This window comes from Strix uralensis, chromosome 17, assembly GCF_047716275.1.
Source record: "Strix uralensis isolate ZFMK-TIS-50842 chromosome 17, bStrUra1, whole genome shotgun sequence".
Taxonomy (NCBI): Eukaryota; Metazoa; Chordata; class Aves; order Strigiformes; family Strigidae; genus Strix; species Strix uralensis.
Genome location: NC_133988.1, coordinates 1,654,938 through 1,672,394, shown reverse-complemented (window position 1 = coordinate 1,672,394; position 17,457 = coordinate 1,654,938). Strand labels below are relative to the sequence as shown.

Sequence of the window (17,457 nt, the reverse complement as noted above, 5' to 3'; positions counted from 1 at the left end):
ATCAATCTACACCTCACGAAAGGCTAAATAAGGCATTATATGTCATGAACCTTTTAAACATTTCCCCTGCCTCACAGGTGCCACCAATATTGCATCACTTCTCGTCACAGATACCAGATCAACAAGAAGTCCAGGGCAAGGCTCAAGTGTGAGCAAAAAACCTGGAGAGTGTAACTGGGCAGGACCAGATCCTTTAATAACCCGGGGAAGAGGTTATGTTGTGTCTCCACAGGTCACGGTCCCCGGTGGTTACCGGCAGGGTGTGTGCGACCACACCTGAGGTGTGAGAGGCAGCTTTTGGTGGACACTCAGGAGCGGGCTGTGGGTGCTGTGGATGCCCCTCTGCCGACAGCTTGTGGTGTCTTCGACTGATCATTTAAGCAGAATGGATGGGTTATGCTTGCTGCTGCAACGGGACAAAATACACTATGTCTGTCCTTAATCACACTACGGTTGCCAACTCTTTTAAGAGAAAATGCTAACAGTAATTGCAACTCCTTGATGAAATATATAGGCTTACTAGTCACTAGTGAAAGATGTAGCTTAGACAAAATGTAATTAATAAGGATGAAATGCTGTAAGAATGTGGTATTCAACTTCCTTTGTTTAGCAATATTAAGAATTAAGAACTCAATTGTTTAACCTTATTAGAAACTCCCTTGGTTTTCCCCCTTGAGTGGCGGCCTGGCGCTGGGTGGAACCCAACAGGAGGATGAAATCAGATGTTTCCGTTCAAAGAAAATTGCCAGTTATCTTGGCCTGTTGATTTAGAGGCTGGACCTGCTTGCAGCGACTCTGGATGCCTCACCTACGGATGGACACATCGTGTAGGATTTCCGGTTTGCGAGGAAGGGCACTCTGAATTCTCACTGCATCCAGGGTTCCCCAGCAATTGAGGATCTGACTATTAGTACCCCATTAAGTAAGTGTGCTATTCTGTATCTTCCTTATTTTGTAACACTTAGTCATATGCTTTATGGCAGTGATGAGAGTGCTTGTGTGAAGAAGACGTGTGCTGAATCTGATTTTGTGTGGTCAGTGGTCAGTGTGTGCCTAACAGACGGCAGTGTGATGGGATCCGGACTGCGAGGATGGGTGTGACGAGAGTGCTGAACTGTGCCATAGGAGAACATGTGGAGTCAATGAAATCAGCTGTGGTCCTCAGTCAACCCAGTGTATCCCAGTGTCCTGGAAATGTGATGGTGAAAAAGACTGTCCTACTCTTTTCAACTAGTAACTGTAACTGCTGTTTGATTTTTAGCCTTTTGTAGAATTGTTTTAGGTAAACTGTGTCTTTTGAAGTTTGTCTAAACCTTAATTGATAAAGCTCTGAAACAAGTCTCACAGGTGCAGCTGTAAAACAAAGACGGGGGGGATGTGGGAGACATCGGCCTGTCAGCCCTGCGCAGCCCCTGAGAAGCAGCAAGGCTTTGATGAGAAACAGGCCTGGGGAGAAAGATCAGAAACTGCCGAGTTGTGCCAAGGTGTCAGGGAAAAACAACGGCCAGCTGCAACACTGAGCCGTGGGAAAGTGCTGAGCTGTGAGAAGTTACCGCCGCGTGAACAGCGCGTGAACGAGAGGTGATTGGTCTGCACAGCGCGTGTTAGAGGGGTCTGATGCCGATAGGAGAAAAGGTTGATAGCTGTCTAATTGCTGATTTGCTAATTATGAAGTAAGAGCTTTGGCGAGAGCATAAGTATGTACTATTGGAAAAATAAACGGCTTTGCTGGATATAACTCTCATAGAGTTGTGCAGGTCCGATATCCTCCCGCGACACCATGTATGTGAGTGTGTGCTGCAGGGACCGAGCGCCCAGCTGCTGCCGAGACCTGTGTGTGCCTCAGGGGATTCGGTGTCACCTACTGGAGTGAGTGAGGTCCCAGCGCAGCTACTGGAGTGACTGGGGGGTCTTCAAACTCCAGCCAGGGGTGGGAATGGTGTCCCCAAAACCAGCTACTGGGGGGGGGGGGCTGGTGTGAGGAGAATGAGGGGCTCGTGCAGCTGGAGCCGGACCACGCGTATCTTGGGGGGGGCAAGAGTACACCCCCAAACCGGTCCAGGCAGGGGTGCTGGGGGGACAGAGGGACCCACGGGTGCGCGTGTGACCCCCGAGTGTGTGCGTGCTGCATTAGTGACCCGCCGTTGCCGCCACCCCGGAGGGGCCGGGGTGCGATGTGGGTGCTGATGGCCGCAACACCTCGTCCGGGGCCATCTGCGTGTCTCCGCGACACGCGCTCAGCGCCGCTGCCGCCTCAATCCAAACAGGGGAAAGCGGCAGCACATCCCCCCGCCCGGAGAGGGGCCCCGCGCTCCACCGGCCGGGCAGGGACAGCCCAGCGGGGGCGGCCGGCCCGGTGCACCAGGCTGCTCCCCGCCTCCCGGGCCCTGGCGGACACCCCGAGCCACGCCTCAGCCGGGCAAGGGGCGCTCAGCCCCGCCTCGGCCGCAGCGGCCGCCCCGCCCGAGCAGCCGCGGAGGCGCCTCCCGCCCCGGCTGCCGGAACGGGCCGTCCCGGGGATGGCGGCGGGGCGGGGCGGGGCGCTGCGCCCGCCATTGGTGGGAGGTGCCCGCGGTTGTGGCGGGGCCGCTCTCTGATTGGTGCTGTCGCCGCGGGGGCGGGACGGGGCGAGGCGCTCCGCTCGCCATTGGTGGGAGGTGCCCGCGGGTGAGGCGGGGCCGCTCACTGATTGGTGCTGTCGCCGCGGGGGCGGGACGGGGCGAGGCGCTCCGCTCGCCATTGGTGAGAGGTGCCCGCGGGTGAGGCGGGACCGCTCACTGATTGGTGCTGTCGCCGCGGGGGCGGGACGGGGCGAGGCGCTCCTCCCGCCATTGGTGGGAGGTGCCCGCGGGTGATGCGGGGCCGCTCTCTGATTGGTGCTCTCGCTGCGGGGGCGGGGCGAGTTTCGTTCTCGCGGGAACCGGGCGCAGCGCGGGAAATTCCTCCCGCGGGCCGGGCCGGGCCGGGCCGGGATGGTGCTGCGGGGCGGCGGGCGGCGCGCCGAGCCGGGCAGCGGCGGAGCCCCCGAGGGAGCGCGGTGGGGGCGGCGGGCGGGGGGGCCGCGGGAGCCGGCGGGGGCTGAGGGCGCGGCCTCTGGCAGGGACGATGGCCCCGCGCTGTCCGCTCTCAAGCGCCTGGAGCGATCGCAGCGCACGGACCGGCTGGACGAGCTGTTCGGTTTCCAGCGGCCGGCGGAGCCCGGCGAGCGGACGGGCTGGCTCATCAACATGCACCCGGTACGGGGCGGGGGGGGGGCGAGCGGCCAACCGATGGGGCCCCGGGGAGGGGGGTGGTTGTCCCACGGGGAGGCCCCCGGTAGGGCCCGGGGCGGGGTCCCATGGAGGGGTCCTGGGAGGCCTCACGGAGGGGCCCCGCTGAGTCCACGGTGCCTGTGGGCAGACGGAGGTGCTGGATGAGGACCGACGGTCGGTGAGCGCTGTGGACTACTACTTCATCCAGGAGGACGGGAGCCGCTTCAAGGTGGGTCCTGGGACGGGCCGGGCGGGGCGCAGGGTCCCTCGAGGGGACCGGCTGCCGTTACCCCTCTGCTCTCTCCTAGGTGGCCCTGCCCTACAAGCCCTACTTCTACATTGCCACCCAGAAGGTGAGGAGGGGACCCTGGGAGGGCCGAGGTCCCCAGGGAAGGGGACAGCAGGTCCCTGGGGAGCTCAAGACCTCCTGGGCAATCCTGCTTTGGGACAGTCTCCTGAGGGAGGGAGCCACGATGCTCAGCCCCGGGGTCTTTTGGCAGGGCTGCGAGCGAGAAGTGTCCTCCTTCCTCTCCAAGAAGTTCCAAGGGAAGATTGCAAAGCTGGAAACTGTCCCCAAAGAAGACCTGGACCTGGTCTGTATTCCTCTGTGCTCTTGAGTAGAGATTTTTTTTTTTGGACCTTGCGCAGCTCTGGTGAGGTCGAATGGGACTGAGTAGTGAAGGGAAACGACTTGACTACAGACTCCTAGTGCTGCTCGTGGTGCCTATCAGAAATGGGTTAGTTATGGCTAACTGCTTATCAGTGGTGATTACATTCCTGTCCTTGAGCACATCAGCTGTTTCAGTGTGTTCAAGATGTTTAATTGCAGGAATTAAAGAACAATTGGAGGAGGAGAGGGTGCTGTGGGAGGGGGACGCTGCTTATGCTTGACCTGCTCTTTCTCCTCTTCCCCTGGTGAATCCCGCTTGTGCTCCTGCCTGTGCGGGCAGCAAGGCTGGCTGGGCCCTTGCTGTGCAGCTCTTGTGCTCTTCCCTGATGTGCCCACCAGAGTCTTTTCTTGGTGCTTGACTCTCCCACCCGTTGGCACCTCTTTTTTGGCCATTTTTTCCACCTACATCAGCCTACTCGGCTGTCCCCACCCTCTCTTGTGGTGGCCATCCCTCCGTCCTCATCCCCACTGAGCTGGCATTGTCTTGCTACTTTGCAGCCAAACCACTTGGTGGGCCTGAAGAGAAACTACATCAAGCTGTCTTTCAACACGGTGGATGACTTGGTGAAGGTGCGGAAGGAGATCTCTCCTGCTGTGAGGAAAAACAGAGAGCGAGACCAGGCGAGCGATGTCTACACCGCCATGCTGTCCAGGTGGGAGCTCTGCTTAGGGTGGCCGGGTGGTTCTGTGTGTTAATTAAGCTCCCTTGATTATTTCTTAGCTGTCCTCAGAGAGGTGTTGTCCTGCCTGTGGTCTGACCCCAACTATGCCTTTCTGCCACCTATCTCTGAGGTGGTTTTTCCGCTCAGTGCTGCACATCAAGAGGCCCCAGAGCCTCTGGAATGTGATGTGCTGTGGTGGTACCTCTGCCTGCTGATGAAATAGATTTTTTTTTTATTTGTTTGTTTGGGGTTTTTTGGTTCCCTGAGGAAGGCTACTGAGAGGCGCTGGGCAACCTTACTTCTGTCTGTGACAAAAGGGGGAAAAAAACCAATAGACATTTTCTATCTGAATAAGAAGCTAGGCGCTTGTTTACAAGACTGGAAACATGGTTGCAGACAGAAAAGAAATAACCGGAATATACACATGAAAAATTTGCCCCTCTGGTTTCTTGGCCCTGAAGTCTGATTTCAGCTGAAACTTGAGGAAGAGGAATCAAGCGAGATGAGTGCTCCCTACTCACCCAGAAAGCATACTGTCCCTGTTCAAAGTGCTTCCCGGGTTGCCTCGTTATGCTTAGACTCATTACCATACTTATAAATCCAGTGCTGTAAGAACTGTTCATTATACAGGCACATGTGGATTTTATCTGTGAGCAGACGCAGCTCACAAACATGAGAAAAGGTGAATTTAGATGGGAGCGATGGGACTGTCCGTCCCAGGGACACCTGCAAGCAGAGGGTGATTGGATGGCGGGGAGGCGATTGCCATTCTCTCCTCTCCTGTCAGTGGCTCCCGCTGTCGGGTGTCACCGGTGCCATGTGCTGTCCCTCGCGGCTGAGCCTGCAGAGATGTGCCCTCAGGTAAGGTGGCTGCTTCGCTCCGCTCCTTGCAGCGCTCTGAGTGGAGGCAGCCTGAGCACGGATGAGGAAGGAGCCTCCAGAAAGGTTGCAAACCAGATGGACAACATTGTGGATATGCGGGAGTACGACGTACCCTACCACATTCGCCTCTCCATTGACCTGAAGATCCACGTGGTGAGTAAGGAGTAGGGAAGCTGGAAGAGCTTCGCTTTCCTGCTGCTGTACTCCTGAATTGTGGGCAGGGTGGAAACGTCTTCTCCCCAGCACCTTTGCAAAGGTGTCAGTGATGATGAGTTCATGTGTGAAGCTTAGTCCTGTACTGCTGGGCCGCCTTCTTAGCTAATGATACACAGAAAAGTTAAATGATTGATGCACAGCCACAGTTTGAGCCTTTCTTCTGGACTGCAGTTAATTTGCACAGCTCAGTCCCCAGCAGCTGAACAGAAGTGCAAGGAGCTGGCCCCGCTGTAAGGCACTGCCCACCCTCTCTTGACAGGCTCACTGGTACAATGTGCGGTACCGGGGTAGCACCTACCCCCCCGAAATCACCCGCCGAGACGACCTCGTGGAGCGACCGGTGAGCGTTGGTCGGGCAGGTGTCCGTTTGTCCGGGCGCACGGCGGGAGTGTCTGCCCTGAGGAGCCGCTTTCTGATGCGCTGGCGGTATTGCACCGTGGCGTGCAGGGGGAGAGCTTTGTTTCTGGGCTTGGGCAGTGATTTTTGGGTGGATAAAGCAGTAAAATGATTACTGGGAAGGGTCTGGTTCACTTGCTGGGCTAGCACTGGGCTTAACGGGAATCACTCTTTAACTTCAAGTCAGCTTTAGAATATTTTCTAATGGATTTGGTCCTGCTCAGGATCCTGTCGTTCTCGCCTTTGACATTGAAACTACCAAACTCCCTTTGAAGTTTCCTGATGCAGAGACAGACCAGATCATGATGATCTCCTACATGATTGATGGGCAGGTAAGGGACAGCAGAGTGGTTTCCTTGCTCCGGCAGCAAAGCCAGGGAGCAGGCCAGCATTTTGCCTCCAGCCCAGCTCACTCCAAGCTTGCCTTGCTGCTGGCCGCTTGGTGTGCGGCTGCGGGAAAGAAATTAAAGTCTGAATGACACATAAGATGCTTAGCTTCGTGGTACCCAGCTCAGGTTGCTGGTGCTCCTCTGAGGGAGCAGTTGTAACCTGGAGAGCACAGGGACAACTCTGCTGTCCCGTGTTGTCTCCCTGTGGCCTCCTCAGCTGATGGCCAGCAGTGATTCAGCAGGTGACTCCCCAAACAGTTGTTCCCCCTTGACAGAAGCTCTGGCTTTCAAGAGGAAAATGTTGCGTCGTTTGGACAGCAATTTCGAGTTGCCTGCAAGCCAAGTCCTCCTAACTGCCTCCTTGTAACCTCCCTAGGGCTACCTGATCACGAACAGGGAGATCGTATCTGAGGATATTGAAGACTTTGAGTTTACTCCCAAACCGGAGTATGAGGGTCCGTTTTGTGTCTTTAATGAACCGGACGAAGTAAGTCAGTTCTGCCCAGCAGACTTGTTACCTGTCTGGGGCTCTTGTTGGCCAAAGAGACCTAATTGCTTGGTAGGCTGCCTCGCTGGGGAACATGGTGGGTCCAGCTGGGCTGGTCATACTTTCATTTCTTGGTAGTAGGGGTAAGAGACGTCATGTTTGGGCTAGATGGGGAGGAGAGGGGAGGGGTGGAGTAAACTGTGTGATATCCACCACCTCTCCATGGAGGAGATGAAGTCACTTTATATATTTATCTCTTCTACTCTCCTGTTTCACCCTAGGCTCATTTAATCCAGAGGTGGTTTGAACATGTCCAGGAGACCAAACCCACCATCATTGTCACGTACAATGGAGACTTCTTTGACTGGTGAGATCAGGAATGAAAGCTAAGCTGGCAAGGTGTCACCTGAGCTGTGGGGCAGGGTCAGGTACCAGCCTCAGCATCCTTCCATAGCTCACACAGCGATGAGGTGTGATCACAGTGTGTGATCCATGCCGACTGTCTGCCCGGTTTGAGCACCTCAGCAAATCCTGTGGTCGTTTGCTTGGAAGTATGAGCTTCTGTAGAGTCCCATCTGCTTGGCTGAGCTGCTTTAAACCCTTGTCAGTACGGCAGTTTTGGTGTGTGGATGAGCTCAGTCTTGGGAGAGCAGGGAGAGGGTCAAAAGACACCTGGAGGATATCAGGCAGAGGGGTGCAGGCAAGCCTTCAGGAAGCAGGGGGGGAGGCACTATGTGCCTCCACCTCCTGGTGCAGGATAAAAGCAAGCAGCTTTGCCTCTTGGGTCACGCTGAAATTCTGTCCTGCAGAAAGTTTGCCCCATGGCCAGATATCACAGATAATTGCAAGAAAAATTCTTTAGGTAGTTTGTAACAAAGCAGTTGTGAAAACATTGGAGATGAAGGAAGATGGCTGTTCTGTTCCTTCTCTTCACGTTGCCTCTTTCCCCAGGCCCTTTGTGGAAGCAAGAGCAGCAGCTCATGGAATGAATATGTATCAGGAAATTGGGTTTCAGAAGGACAGCCAAGGAGAGTACAAAGCATCCCAGTGCATCCACATGGACTGTCTGAGGTACCAGATGCTGCTCCTCTACTGTATAACTGTGTCTTTATCTCTTGAATTTATATAAAATACCTACAGTTGTATTTAAATACTGTCTGTTGGAAGCTTTCATGTGTCACATCTCCCTAGGCTGGTGTGATAGTACATTCTTTGACGGTGCTGTGTCCCCTTGGCACTCTGCATACTGCAGGAGCTGCCAGGCCTTCCCCTGAAGCTGTCTCTCCCTGCAGCCTGCTGGTGGCTGTCCTCAGGTGTTTGAGGTCTGATTTGTGGCAGCAGAGAGAGGGTGGGATAAGATCAGGCTATTGGAGTGGCGAAGGGCCAGTATCCTAACGCAACAGCCTCCTGGCACAGCCGGGAGAGGAAAGGACATGTTGTGCATGCATAGGAGAGAGAAAAGTTGGGTTTTTTATGTGGGTTTCCTCCACTAAGGCAGTGTCTGGACTTTGGAAAGTGTCTGGCTGTCCTTGCAGTCCTGGTGGTGTCTCCTCCAGTGCTTAAATGTTTATCTTAAAGACACTGAGGGAGTTGGAGGGTGGTAATTCTGAGCCGTGGTGATGGTATGGGTAGCGGGGTTTGTCCTGGTTGGGATTTAAGTGCATGGGTAGAGATGCAGGGTATCTAAAGCTGGGCAGCCTCTTACCCCGCTGCCCTTGGATGCTCAGTTCTCAGCTGTCCTCAGTGAGAGGTCCCCTCTGCAAGCCTGAGCCCCTTGTTGAAGGGCAGGGCTGATTTCTCTGCACAGACTGGTATTTTCATGGTTCTGTCCAGGTGGGTGAAGAGAGACAGTTACCTCCCAGTGGGAAGTCACAACCTGAAAGCAGCAGCTAAAGCAAAACTGGGTTACGATCCAGTGGAGCTGGACCCTGAAGAGATGTGCCGGATGGCTACAGAGGAGCCTCAGGTATTCCCTTCCTGTTCTGTATCTCCTCTGAGCAATTGGAAAACAAGCCTAGAGCAGTTGCAATGTGATTGAAACCTTGAGTCAGTGCTACGAAATGGTTTTGCTTAATGCAGTCAGTTTTGAGAAATTAACTCAATCTGTCTCCCCAGTTTGCCAGTGCCTTAGAAGCACTTAAGCTTGTGGGGAGAAAGAACAGGATTTCTTTGAAGTGGCTCTAGCACTGGCATTGCACTGTGTACTTTCTGTATTTATTTACATCAATGCAAGGTTGACAGGCACTGCCTAAATCAGAAACACCACAAAGAGACCTGATTTGCTGGAGGGACAGGAAATAGGCTTAGTGCTCCAGGTGCTGCGGGCAGGGGATTTCTGCTGAAGCCCTGGAGCAGCCTCCTGATTCCCAAATGGAGTGGCATCTGTGCCATGAGCTCATCCTCCCCACTTCTCATTCAAAGCTGATGTATTACTGTGTAATTAAAGCTAGAGCAGGATGTCGTCAGAAGCAGATTGTTCTTTACAATCTAGGATATGGAGAAATACACCTTTCCCTCCTTTCTGCTGATACAAGCATGTCCAGCACGAAGCAATGAGCAATGTCACTGAGCTGCTCCATCACATGTGATTGGGATTAATTTGCCTCTCACCCTTTCCTGACAGACCCTGGCCACCTATTCAGTGTCCGATGCAGTTGCTACCTATTACATGTATATGAAGTATGTTCATCCTTTCATTTTTGCCTTGTGCACCATCATTCCCATGGAGCCTGATGAGGTGGGTGCACTCCTGAAATGATGATTTCTTTGCTGGGCAAAGAGCCATGTCTCCTGTGCTGCAGGGATGCTCTGGCCACAGACCTGATTCCCACTGCCTGGGCACTTTCCCATCTGTGTCAGGGAGGGAGGGTGGATTTGGAGGCTACTCCTTCCTCTCTGCAGCCCTGGGGTGTTTTGAGAGAGGTGCCTAAGAACAAGAGACCTGTGGGTTGTCAGTACAGGGCTGGAGCAAGAAAGTATGGCTGATGTGGAGCTTAGCCAAGTTAACTTGCAATTGGTTTCTGACTTGCTCCCATCGTCCTTGCCGTGCTCTACAGCACTGCCTGCTGTGCCATCGCACACGTGTCATCAGCTGAAGCTGTCCAACTCATTGATGTGGCTGTAAGGCTGGTCCAGTCCCACCAGGGTTGGCACAGCACTTCTTGCTGAATCACAGGGTGGTTTAGGTTGGAAGGGACCTTCAAAGATCATCTAGTCCAACCCCCCTGCCATGGGCAGGGACACCTTCCACTAGATCAGGTTGCTCAAAACCTCATTCAACCTGACCATGAACACTTCTAGGGAGGGGGCAGCCACAACTTCTCTGGGCAACCTGTGCCAGTGTCTTGCCACACTCATAGTAAAGAGTTTTCCTTATATATAATCTAAATCTACTCTTTTTGAGTTTAAAACCAGCTTTGATGTCTCTCCTGCAGGTGTTAAGAAAAGGATCTGGGACACTGTGCGAGGCATTGCTGATGGTTCAGGCCTATCACGCCAACATCATCTTCCCCAACAAGCAGGAGCAGGAATTCAACAAACTTACAGAAGATGGCCACGTGCTGGACTTGGAGACGTATGTGGGAGGCCACGTGGAAGCACTGGAATCCGGGGTCTTCCGCAGTGACATCCCCTGCCGCTTCAAAATGGTAAGGGGCCACGTGCCCAAGCCCTGTCCTCGTGGATCGTGGTGGTGAGGAACAACCCTCTGCTGGTGTCAACATCTCCTGTGTGTCCCTGCCGGGCTTGGGCAGTACCCGTCATACTTCAGGAGATCTTGAGCACCTGAAGCTGCATGGAGCTGGGCTGGGAAGGGATGGGAGGAGGCCCCCAAGTAACCATCTGTACTTCACTGGGAGGGCAAGTGTCATACGTATCGCGTGCTGGAAGCAAGCCAGACCTTGCTGACAGCAAGTGAAGTGGTGGTTTGGGTGTGTTTTTTAGCCAGTGGTTCTTGGAAAACCTGCCTCTGTCCCCTTGAGGTCTTGTCCTCCCTCTGTCCTTCTCCCACTCAAACTAAGCTGCTTCTGAACCCTTCCTGGGCATCTCTTACCTGTTTCTGGTTCATGCTGCTATCTCCATCACCTCCCCCTTGCCCTGTTTCACCTTGCGTTGTGCTCACGGACTCTTAAATTTTCCAAGGCAGCTTTGCTCTCTGCCGTGCGATGCATTGCACTCAGTGTGGGGCATTTTGATGGATATCATCTATCGTGGGGGAGCACGCACTGGCTGTATAAAAGGATCTGCACTAAGTCTGAATCTTTGGACCCTTGCACCAGCCAGCATGCAGCTATGAGAGGTGCTGCACTACCAAACAAATGCAACCAACTGCTCATTACCTGCCCTTGTCTCTTCCCTTTGTTGCTTTTTTTTTTTTTTTGACGTGGTGTCAGTGGTGTAGACCCTGCCTGTGCTGTGCTGCAGGGCTGTGCTTAGAGCCCCCCCTGAGTCAGGCAGGGACATGGGCAGCAGGGCAGGGGATGGCTGCCCGTGGTCTCAGTGCAGTCCACACGTCCCTGCAGAATCCTGCTGCCTTCGACTTCCTGGTGCAGCACGTGGAGAAGACGCTGCGGCACGCCATCGAGGAGGAGGAGGGTTTGCCGTTGGATCAAGTCACCAACTTCCAGGAGGTACATCACCCGCAGTGTGGCTGGGCTTGGCAGGGGGGGCTGAGCTGCCTGGCGGGGGCTACAGCTTTGAAGGGCCTGTTTAGGTTCATCTTATGCTCTACAGAGAGACTAAGAAGCCCATCTGTGGGCACCTGCAGAGGAGATGGTGTTAAGGGATGTTCTAAGCAGCTGCCGCCCCCAGCAGCCCCAGCCAGGACCCCCCTGCCCAGCCACTGGAGCCAGCCTGGGGGTCCAGGGTCTGCCCCAGCTGAGGGATGTGCTTCCTGCTTTACCCTTTGCAATTTCAACCAAGAGCAAAGTTCTGAGAGAGCTGGGAAGGGATTTAGTGAGAAGAAGGATATCTTGAAGATATCTTTTTCTTGAGAAAACCCCTCAGATACCCCAAATATTCATGTTTCTCTTGTTCCCTTCTTCTTACTGACTACAGAGTGCAGGTCACCCCTCTCGGAGAGCATGATCAGTTAGTGACTGGGGACTTCTGGTCTTTGCTGTTGTCTCCATTAACCCCTTTGCACTGGAAAGGTCCTTGGTTGAGTAACCTTTAGGAAGTAGCTGCTCTCACTTTCCATGCACCCCTACAGATAAAGCCTACCTTGGAGGTCCAAACCAAACCTAAAGTACCAGTGTTCAAGGAGTCCCTGTTGCTGCTCTTTTGGTCCTTTTAAATCCTTCCTCAGAGTTAGTGGCAGGTGTCCCTGTGCAGGAGTAAAAGACCAAATTCAACAATTATTTGAGTCATTAACTCCTTCCTGTCTGAGTCTCACTACTTTTTGTCTCACCACAGGTTTGTGATGAAATCAAGGTCAAACTGAATTCCCTGAAGGATGTTCCAAACAGAATTGAGTGTCCTCTTATTTACCATCTAGATGTGGGGGCCATGTACCCCAACATCATTCTAACCAACAGGCTGCAGGTGGGTAACATCAGCCTCGTCTCTTCTAATTTGTCTTTCAGATGACCTTGGTGGTCCCTCTGACTGGATCCCGTTAACAATGGCTGAACTTTCTGCCTGGGGCAGGGGGATCAGATAAGGCTGGGTGAATTCAGTCAAGCTGCCAGGGGTGCCAGGTCTGTGGAGGCTGAGCTACAGCTTTAGCTAGGACTCCTCCCAAAAAACAGCTATTGTTTTTGCAAGTTTTGTGTTCCCAAAAGGCTCTGGAAAGGAGAACTCTGAGTACTGTCTCTGATATTCACACCTATGGTCTTCTGCCACCCAGCCCTGTTCTGGCATGAGTGGCCGTTTGGAGAGCTGTCCCCTCTAACACCCGTGTGTCTTACCTGTGTCCAGCCCTCAGCCATAGTGGATGAGGCCACGTGTGCTGCCTGTGACTTCAACAAGCCGGGTGCCAACTGTCAGCGCCGAATGACTTGGCAGTGGAGAGGAGAGTTCAGTAAGTACAGTAAGGACCGTGCAGTCCAACCCACAGAGATGGAGATGAAATCCTGCTTCTCCCCTGGGAAACTGATAGCTGCCTTCCTCTGCAGTGCCTGCCAGCCGCAGTGAGTATCACCGCATCCAGCAGCAGCTGGAGTCGGAGAAGTTCCCTCCCCTGTCCCCCGAGGGAGGACCCCGTGCCTTCCACGAGCTGTCCCGGGAAGAGCAGGCCAAGTATGAGAAGAAGCGGCTGGCAGGTAAAAAAAAATAATAATCAGTGTCATGATTTGGAGAGGTGTTTTGCAACCTAGACTGTGAGCGGTGCTTACCATTAATTGCTTCTCTTATGGCTGTGGGGTTAGTTCAGACTGGGTCTGGTCTCAGACCGTGCTTTGGCAGACCTTGTCCAGCATCCCAGCAGGCTCCTGTGTGCTTCCTGAAAAGGGGCCGGGCACCGGCCTGTGTCAGTGTCTCTCCTTTTGTCTGTTGAGAGCTATGGATTTCAGCTGAAAGATGAATGTATTATTAACTGGATGAGCTTCACTAAGGCCAAATGCCGGGTGCTGCCCTTGGGCCACAACAACCCCCAGCAGCGCTACAGGCTTGGGGAGGAGTGGCTGGAGAGCTGCCAGTCAGAGAGGGACCTGGGGGTGTTGATTGACAGCCGGCTGAACAGGAGCCAGCAGTGTGCCCAGGTGGCCAAGAAGGCCAATGGCATCCTGGCTTGTATCAGCACTAGCGTGGCCAGCAGGGACAGGGAAGGGATCTTACCCCTGTGCTCGGCACTGGTGAGGCCGCCCCTCGATGAGTGGGTTCAGTTTTGGGCCCCTCACTCCAAAAAGGCCATTGAATGACTCGAGCGTGTCCAGAGAAGGGCAACGGAGCTGGTGCAGGGTCTGGAGCACAGGTCTGATGGGGAGCGGCTGAGGGAACTGGGGGGGTTTAGTCTGGAGAAGAGGAGGCTGAGGGGAGACCTCATGGCCCTCTACAACTCCCTGAAAGGAGGGTGCAGAGAGGGGGGATGAGTCTTTTTAACCAAGTAGTAAGTGATAGGACAAGAGGGAATGGCCTCAAGTTGCGCCAGGGCAGGTTTAGACTGGATATTAGGAAGCGTTTCTTTCCAGAACGGGTAGTCAGGCGTTGGAATGGGCTGCCCAGGGCAGGGGGGAGTCCCCATCCCTGGAGGGGTTGAAGAGTCGGGTTGACCCAGCGCTGAGGGATCTGGTGGAGTTGGGAACTGTCAATGTCAGGCTGATGGTTGGACTGGATGATTTCAAGGTCTTTTCCAACCTAGACGATTCTGTGATTCTGTGAATGGCACCATTTTTTGGAAGGCTGATAACTAAAGCTGTTAATGGAAGGAAATCATAAGGTTATCCTGTCACCTGGAGTGATGCTGTTCAGCAGAGCCATCCAGCTGGTTGCAGGCAGAGCCTGGGTTTGTGGATGGGCCATATGTGCATCACAATGAGTTTACTTCCCCCATATGCCCCTGTTTCTCCATAACGAGGTGCTGCTTCTCTCTGTGCTGGTATCTTCTGCTCACTTGTGCCTGATGCTTAGCTGTCTCCCTGTCCGTACTCTGCCCGTTCCTCTGTCCGTAGCAGGGCACCCATCCCTGAGAAGCTCCCTCTGCTTCTTCTCTTGCCTAGATTACTGCCGCAAGGCGTACAAGAAGATCCACGTCACCAAGGTGGAGGAACGAGTCACCACCATCTGCCAGCGGGAGAACTCTTTCTATGTAGACACAGTGCGAGCTTTTAGGGACCGCCGCTATGAGTTCAAGGGGCTGCACAAGGTACTTTAACAAGTTTAACTGGTTTAACTTGTCTTGCCAAGGCTGGGGATCTCTTCTCTGCTGAAAACCCGAGCCCTAAGGACGTGGTGGATCTCCTGACAGCTGTGGCTGCTTTCTGCAGAATCTTCAACGGCTGCTGTCACGGCAGCATTTACTGCCTCTGTGGTGCTGTCAGAAATGAAGCTCCATCTCCTGTTTTCACTGGGTTTAGCAAACCCTCAGCTAGTCTCTGTTCTGATATATCTGATCTGGCTGGGTTCAGTCTGGGCCATTCTTCCTACACGGAGAAGAGAGACAAGCTGAGGAGTAAGGTCTAGATCTCGGGTTAAGGCACAGTTGATTCCAGGAGGACGCTCTAGTTCTCTGCTGATTGAGGTTCATGCTAGAGGAGACCAGGGCATGTTATTCTTGGAGTGTGTTGAAGGCAATGACAAGGCTCTAGGACTCTACCTCTGGCTGAGTTAATTAATGAGCTGTTTGTTTTGTGGTTAGTCCCAGCTGCCTCCCCTGCCATGAATCATGGAACCGGCTAAGAGGCTTCTTCTACACTGGCTGTTCTGCTGTTCAGCCAGACATCATGGGTTGCTGCAGGCAGTGTATTTGGTTCTTGCCTGTGCACACGTGGTGCAGCACAGCTGATACAGACGGGCAGCGCTGCTGGTGCTGGTTGAATTCTGATCATCAACATCAGAGTTACAGCTGGTGCTGCAGGTCCCTCCCACTGTGTGGCAAAGTGCCTCTGGCCAACCCCTCCTCTGCTGGAGAAGAAAAAAGAACGTTTACCTCATGCTACTGATTGATATTTGACAAAGATACTGTTCTAGAGTTGTAACGCTATGCTGGGACTGAGGGGGACCAGTTGGATACCACCAGTAGTGATGTGTGGGATTGTCCTGACTCTGCCTGTGGCTTGCAGGTGTGGAAGAAGAAGCTGTCTGCAGCAGTGGAGACAGGAGATGCCTCTGAAGTGAAGCGCTGCAAGAACATGGAAATCCTGTATGACTCCCTGCAGCTGGCCCACAAATGCATCCTCAACTCTTTCTATGGCTATGTTATGCGGAAAGGGTGAGTCTTCCCCACTGGGTGATGCTGGGGTCCTGCAGAGGGGACCTTGGAAACCAGGATTGTCCTAGGAGGCTGTCACTTGCTTCACCTGCTTCTGAAGCACCCAGATGAAGGTGGATGCTGCCTGTAACACTCCATTTGCTTCTACTAATGACTTCTCATCCTGGAGACTCCTGCCAGACATTAACTGTTACAGGGCAGGAATCTTGTCTGTTAGTGGGTTTCCAGCTTTTCTGAAGCATCGTAACTAGGGCAAGGAGAACAATCTACCGAGGGGCCAGCGTTGATGTGTTTCTTGCCCTTCGTCCTCTGGAGGTCCTTCTGCCCTTTCCGTAGCTGAGTTTGGGAGGGAGCATTTCATGCTCTTCACTTTGACTCTTCTGCTCATAGAGCTCGCTGGTACTCCATGGAAATGGCTGGCATTGTCTGCTTCACGGGAGCGAATATCATCACCCAGGCCAGGGAACTGATCGAGCAGATTGGGTGAGTGTGTGCTGATGGGGGAAGAAAGGTCTGTCTGCATTGGGGACAGATGTGGGAGCACATTAAATACCTGAGTTTTCAGCAGTTAGTGTTGAAGATTCAGATTTCTGACACTGCTGTGGTTATTCTGTTGTATTAGGAGGGTTTGCTTTGCAGAAGGGACCAAAGAGTGGATGCAACAGGCTGCCTCTGTCTTTATGGGGGACACAACTGATGCTCACCTGTCGTTCACTCTCCTGACAGTGACCTTCCTTCCTTCCTTAGGAGACCTCTGGAACTGGATACCGATGGGATTTGGTGTGTCCTCCCCAACAGCTTCCCAGAGAACTTTGTCATCAAGTCAACCAATGCCAAGAAGCCAAAGGTGACAATCTCTTACCCAGGTGCCATGCTGAACATCCTGGTGAAGGTGAGTCTTGCACCCATCCAGGCCAGGTCTGCAGTCTGGGAAAAAGATGGAGGACTGATAAGGGAGGAAGGTGCCTCTTCTGTCTCTGCTCCCTGTGTGGCAAGTGGGATGCTGTGGCTGATGGCCCTGCTTGCCGCACAGCTGCTCCCTGCCCTGGAGAGCATCTGAGCAGAGGGAGAGGCTCCAATATCCCTGTAGCAGAGAGGGTGGTGTGTAAGCGGTCTGGGTTGGTGTGTGCTCCTCAGTGCAGGCTGGGAGTCCAAACTAGAGCAAGGTCCAAACCCATCCTCTGCTTGTTCCAGCTTCGGTAAGACAAAAGAATATAATTTTTGGGTCCCAAGCATTTTTCTTCTCAAGAGGAAGGTCAGATGTTTTGATTTTTTGAGTCTTAAATTGTGCTGTAGCTTTTGGAGGGATGCTCAGTGATGCCTTTGGGCAGGGTATGCTTGAGGGGCATCTCCTGTTGGTAACCAGCCCAGCTGTTCAGTTGAAGCTGTTCTCCTGGGGCTGTGCCCATAGGAAGGCTTCACGAATGACCAGTACCAGGAACTGCAGGACCCAGCCTCTCTCACCTACGTCACACGCTCAGAGAACAGCATCTTTTTTGAAGTAGATGGACCATACCTGGCCATGATCCTCCCAGCCTCCAAGGAGGAGGGCAAGAAGCTGAAGAAAAGGTGAGCCTGAAATATTATCACTTCCCCCAGGTAATGGATTGAGGGTCTCTTTCCCTTCATGCATGTGGG

General features: G+C 53.6%; 1 protein-coding gene across 1 annotated transcript in view; it reads left to right on the top strand.

The window, feature by feature from the left end:
• Window positions 1-2,972: 2,972 nt before the first annotated feature.
• The window catches only part of POLE (DNA polymerase epsilon, catalytic subunit), a 30,278-nt gene continuing 15,793 nt past the window's right edge, over window positions 2,973-17,457 (top strand). The window contains exons 1-23 of the mRNA XM_074887659.1: window positions 2,973-3,236; window positions 3,400-3,480; window positions 3,560-3,604; window positions 3,752-3,844; window positions 4,420-4,574; window positions 5,477-5,618; window positions 5,941-6,021; window positions 6,302-6,409; window positions 6,843-6,953; window positions 7,235-7,320; window positions 7,905-8,024; window positions 8,787-8,919; window positions 9,577-9,690; window positions 10,388-10,600; window positions 11,474-11,581; window positions 12,366-12,494; window positions 12,870-12,972; window positions 13,067-13,213; window positions 14,609-14,754; window positions 15,671-15,819; window positions 16,210-16,302; window positions 16,567-16,711; window positions 17,231-17,388. Of these exons, the coding sequence (XP_074743760.1) occupies window positions 2,973-3,236; window positions 3,400-3,480; window positions 3,560-3,604; window positions 3,752-3,844; window positions 4,420-4,574; window positions 5,477-5,618; window positions 5,941-6,021; window positions 6,302-6,409; window positions 6,843-6,953; window positions 7,235-7,320; window positions 7,905-8,024; window positions 8,787-8,919; window positions 9,577-9,690; window positions 10,388-10,600; window positions 11,474-11,581; window positions 12,366-12,494; window positions 12,870-12,972; window positions 13,067-13,213; window positions 14,609-14,754; window positions 15,671-15,819; window positions 16,210-16,302; window positions 16,567-16,711; window positions 17,231-17,388 (2,924 nt within the window). The remainder of the gene's footprint in view (window positions 3,237-3,399; window positions 3,481-3,559; window positions 3,605-3,751; window positions 3,845-4,419; window positions 4,575-5,476; window positions 5,619-5,940; window positions 6,022-6,301; window positions 6,410-6,842; window positions 6,954-7,234; window positions 7,321-7,904; window positions 8,025-8,786; window positions 8,920-9,576; window positions 9,691-10,387; window positions 10,601-11,473; window positions 11,582-12,365; window positions 12,495-12,869; window positions 12,973-13,066; window positions 13,214-14,608; window positions 14,755-15,670; window positions 15,820-16,209; window positions 16,303-16,566; window positions 16,712-17,230; window positions 17,389-17,457) is intronic.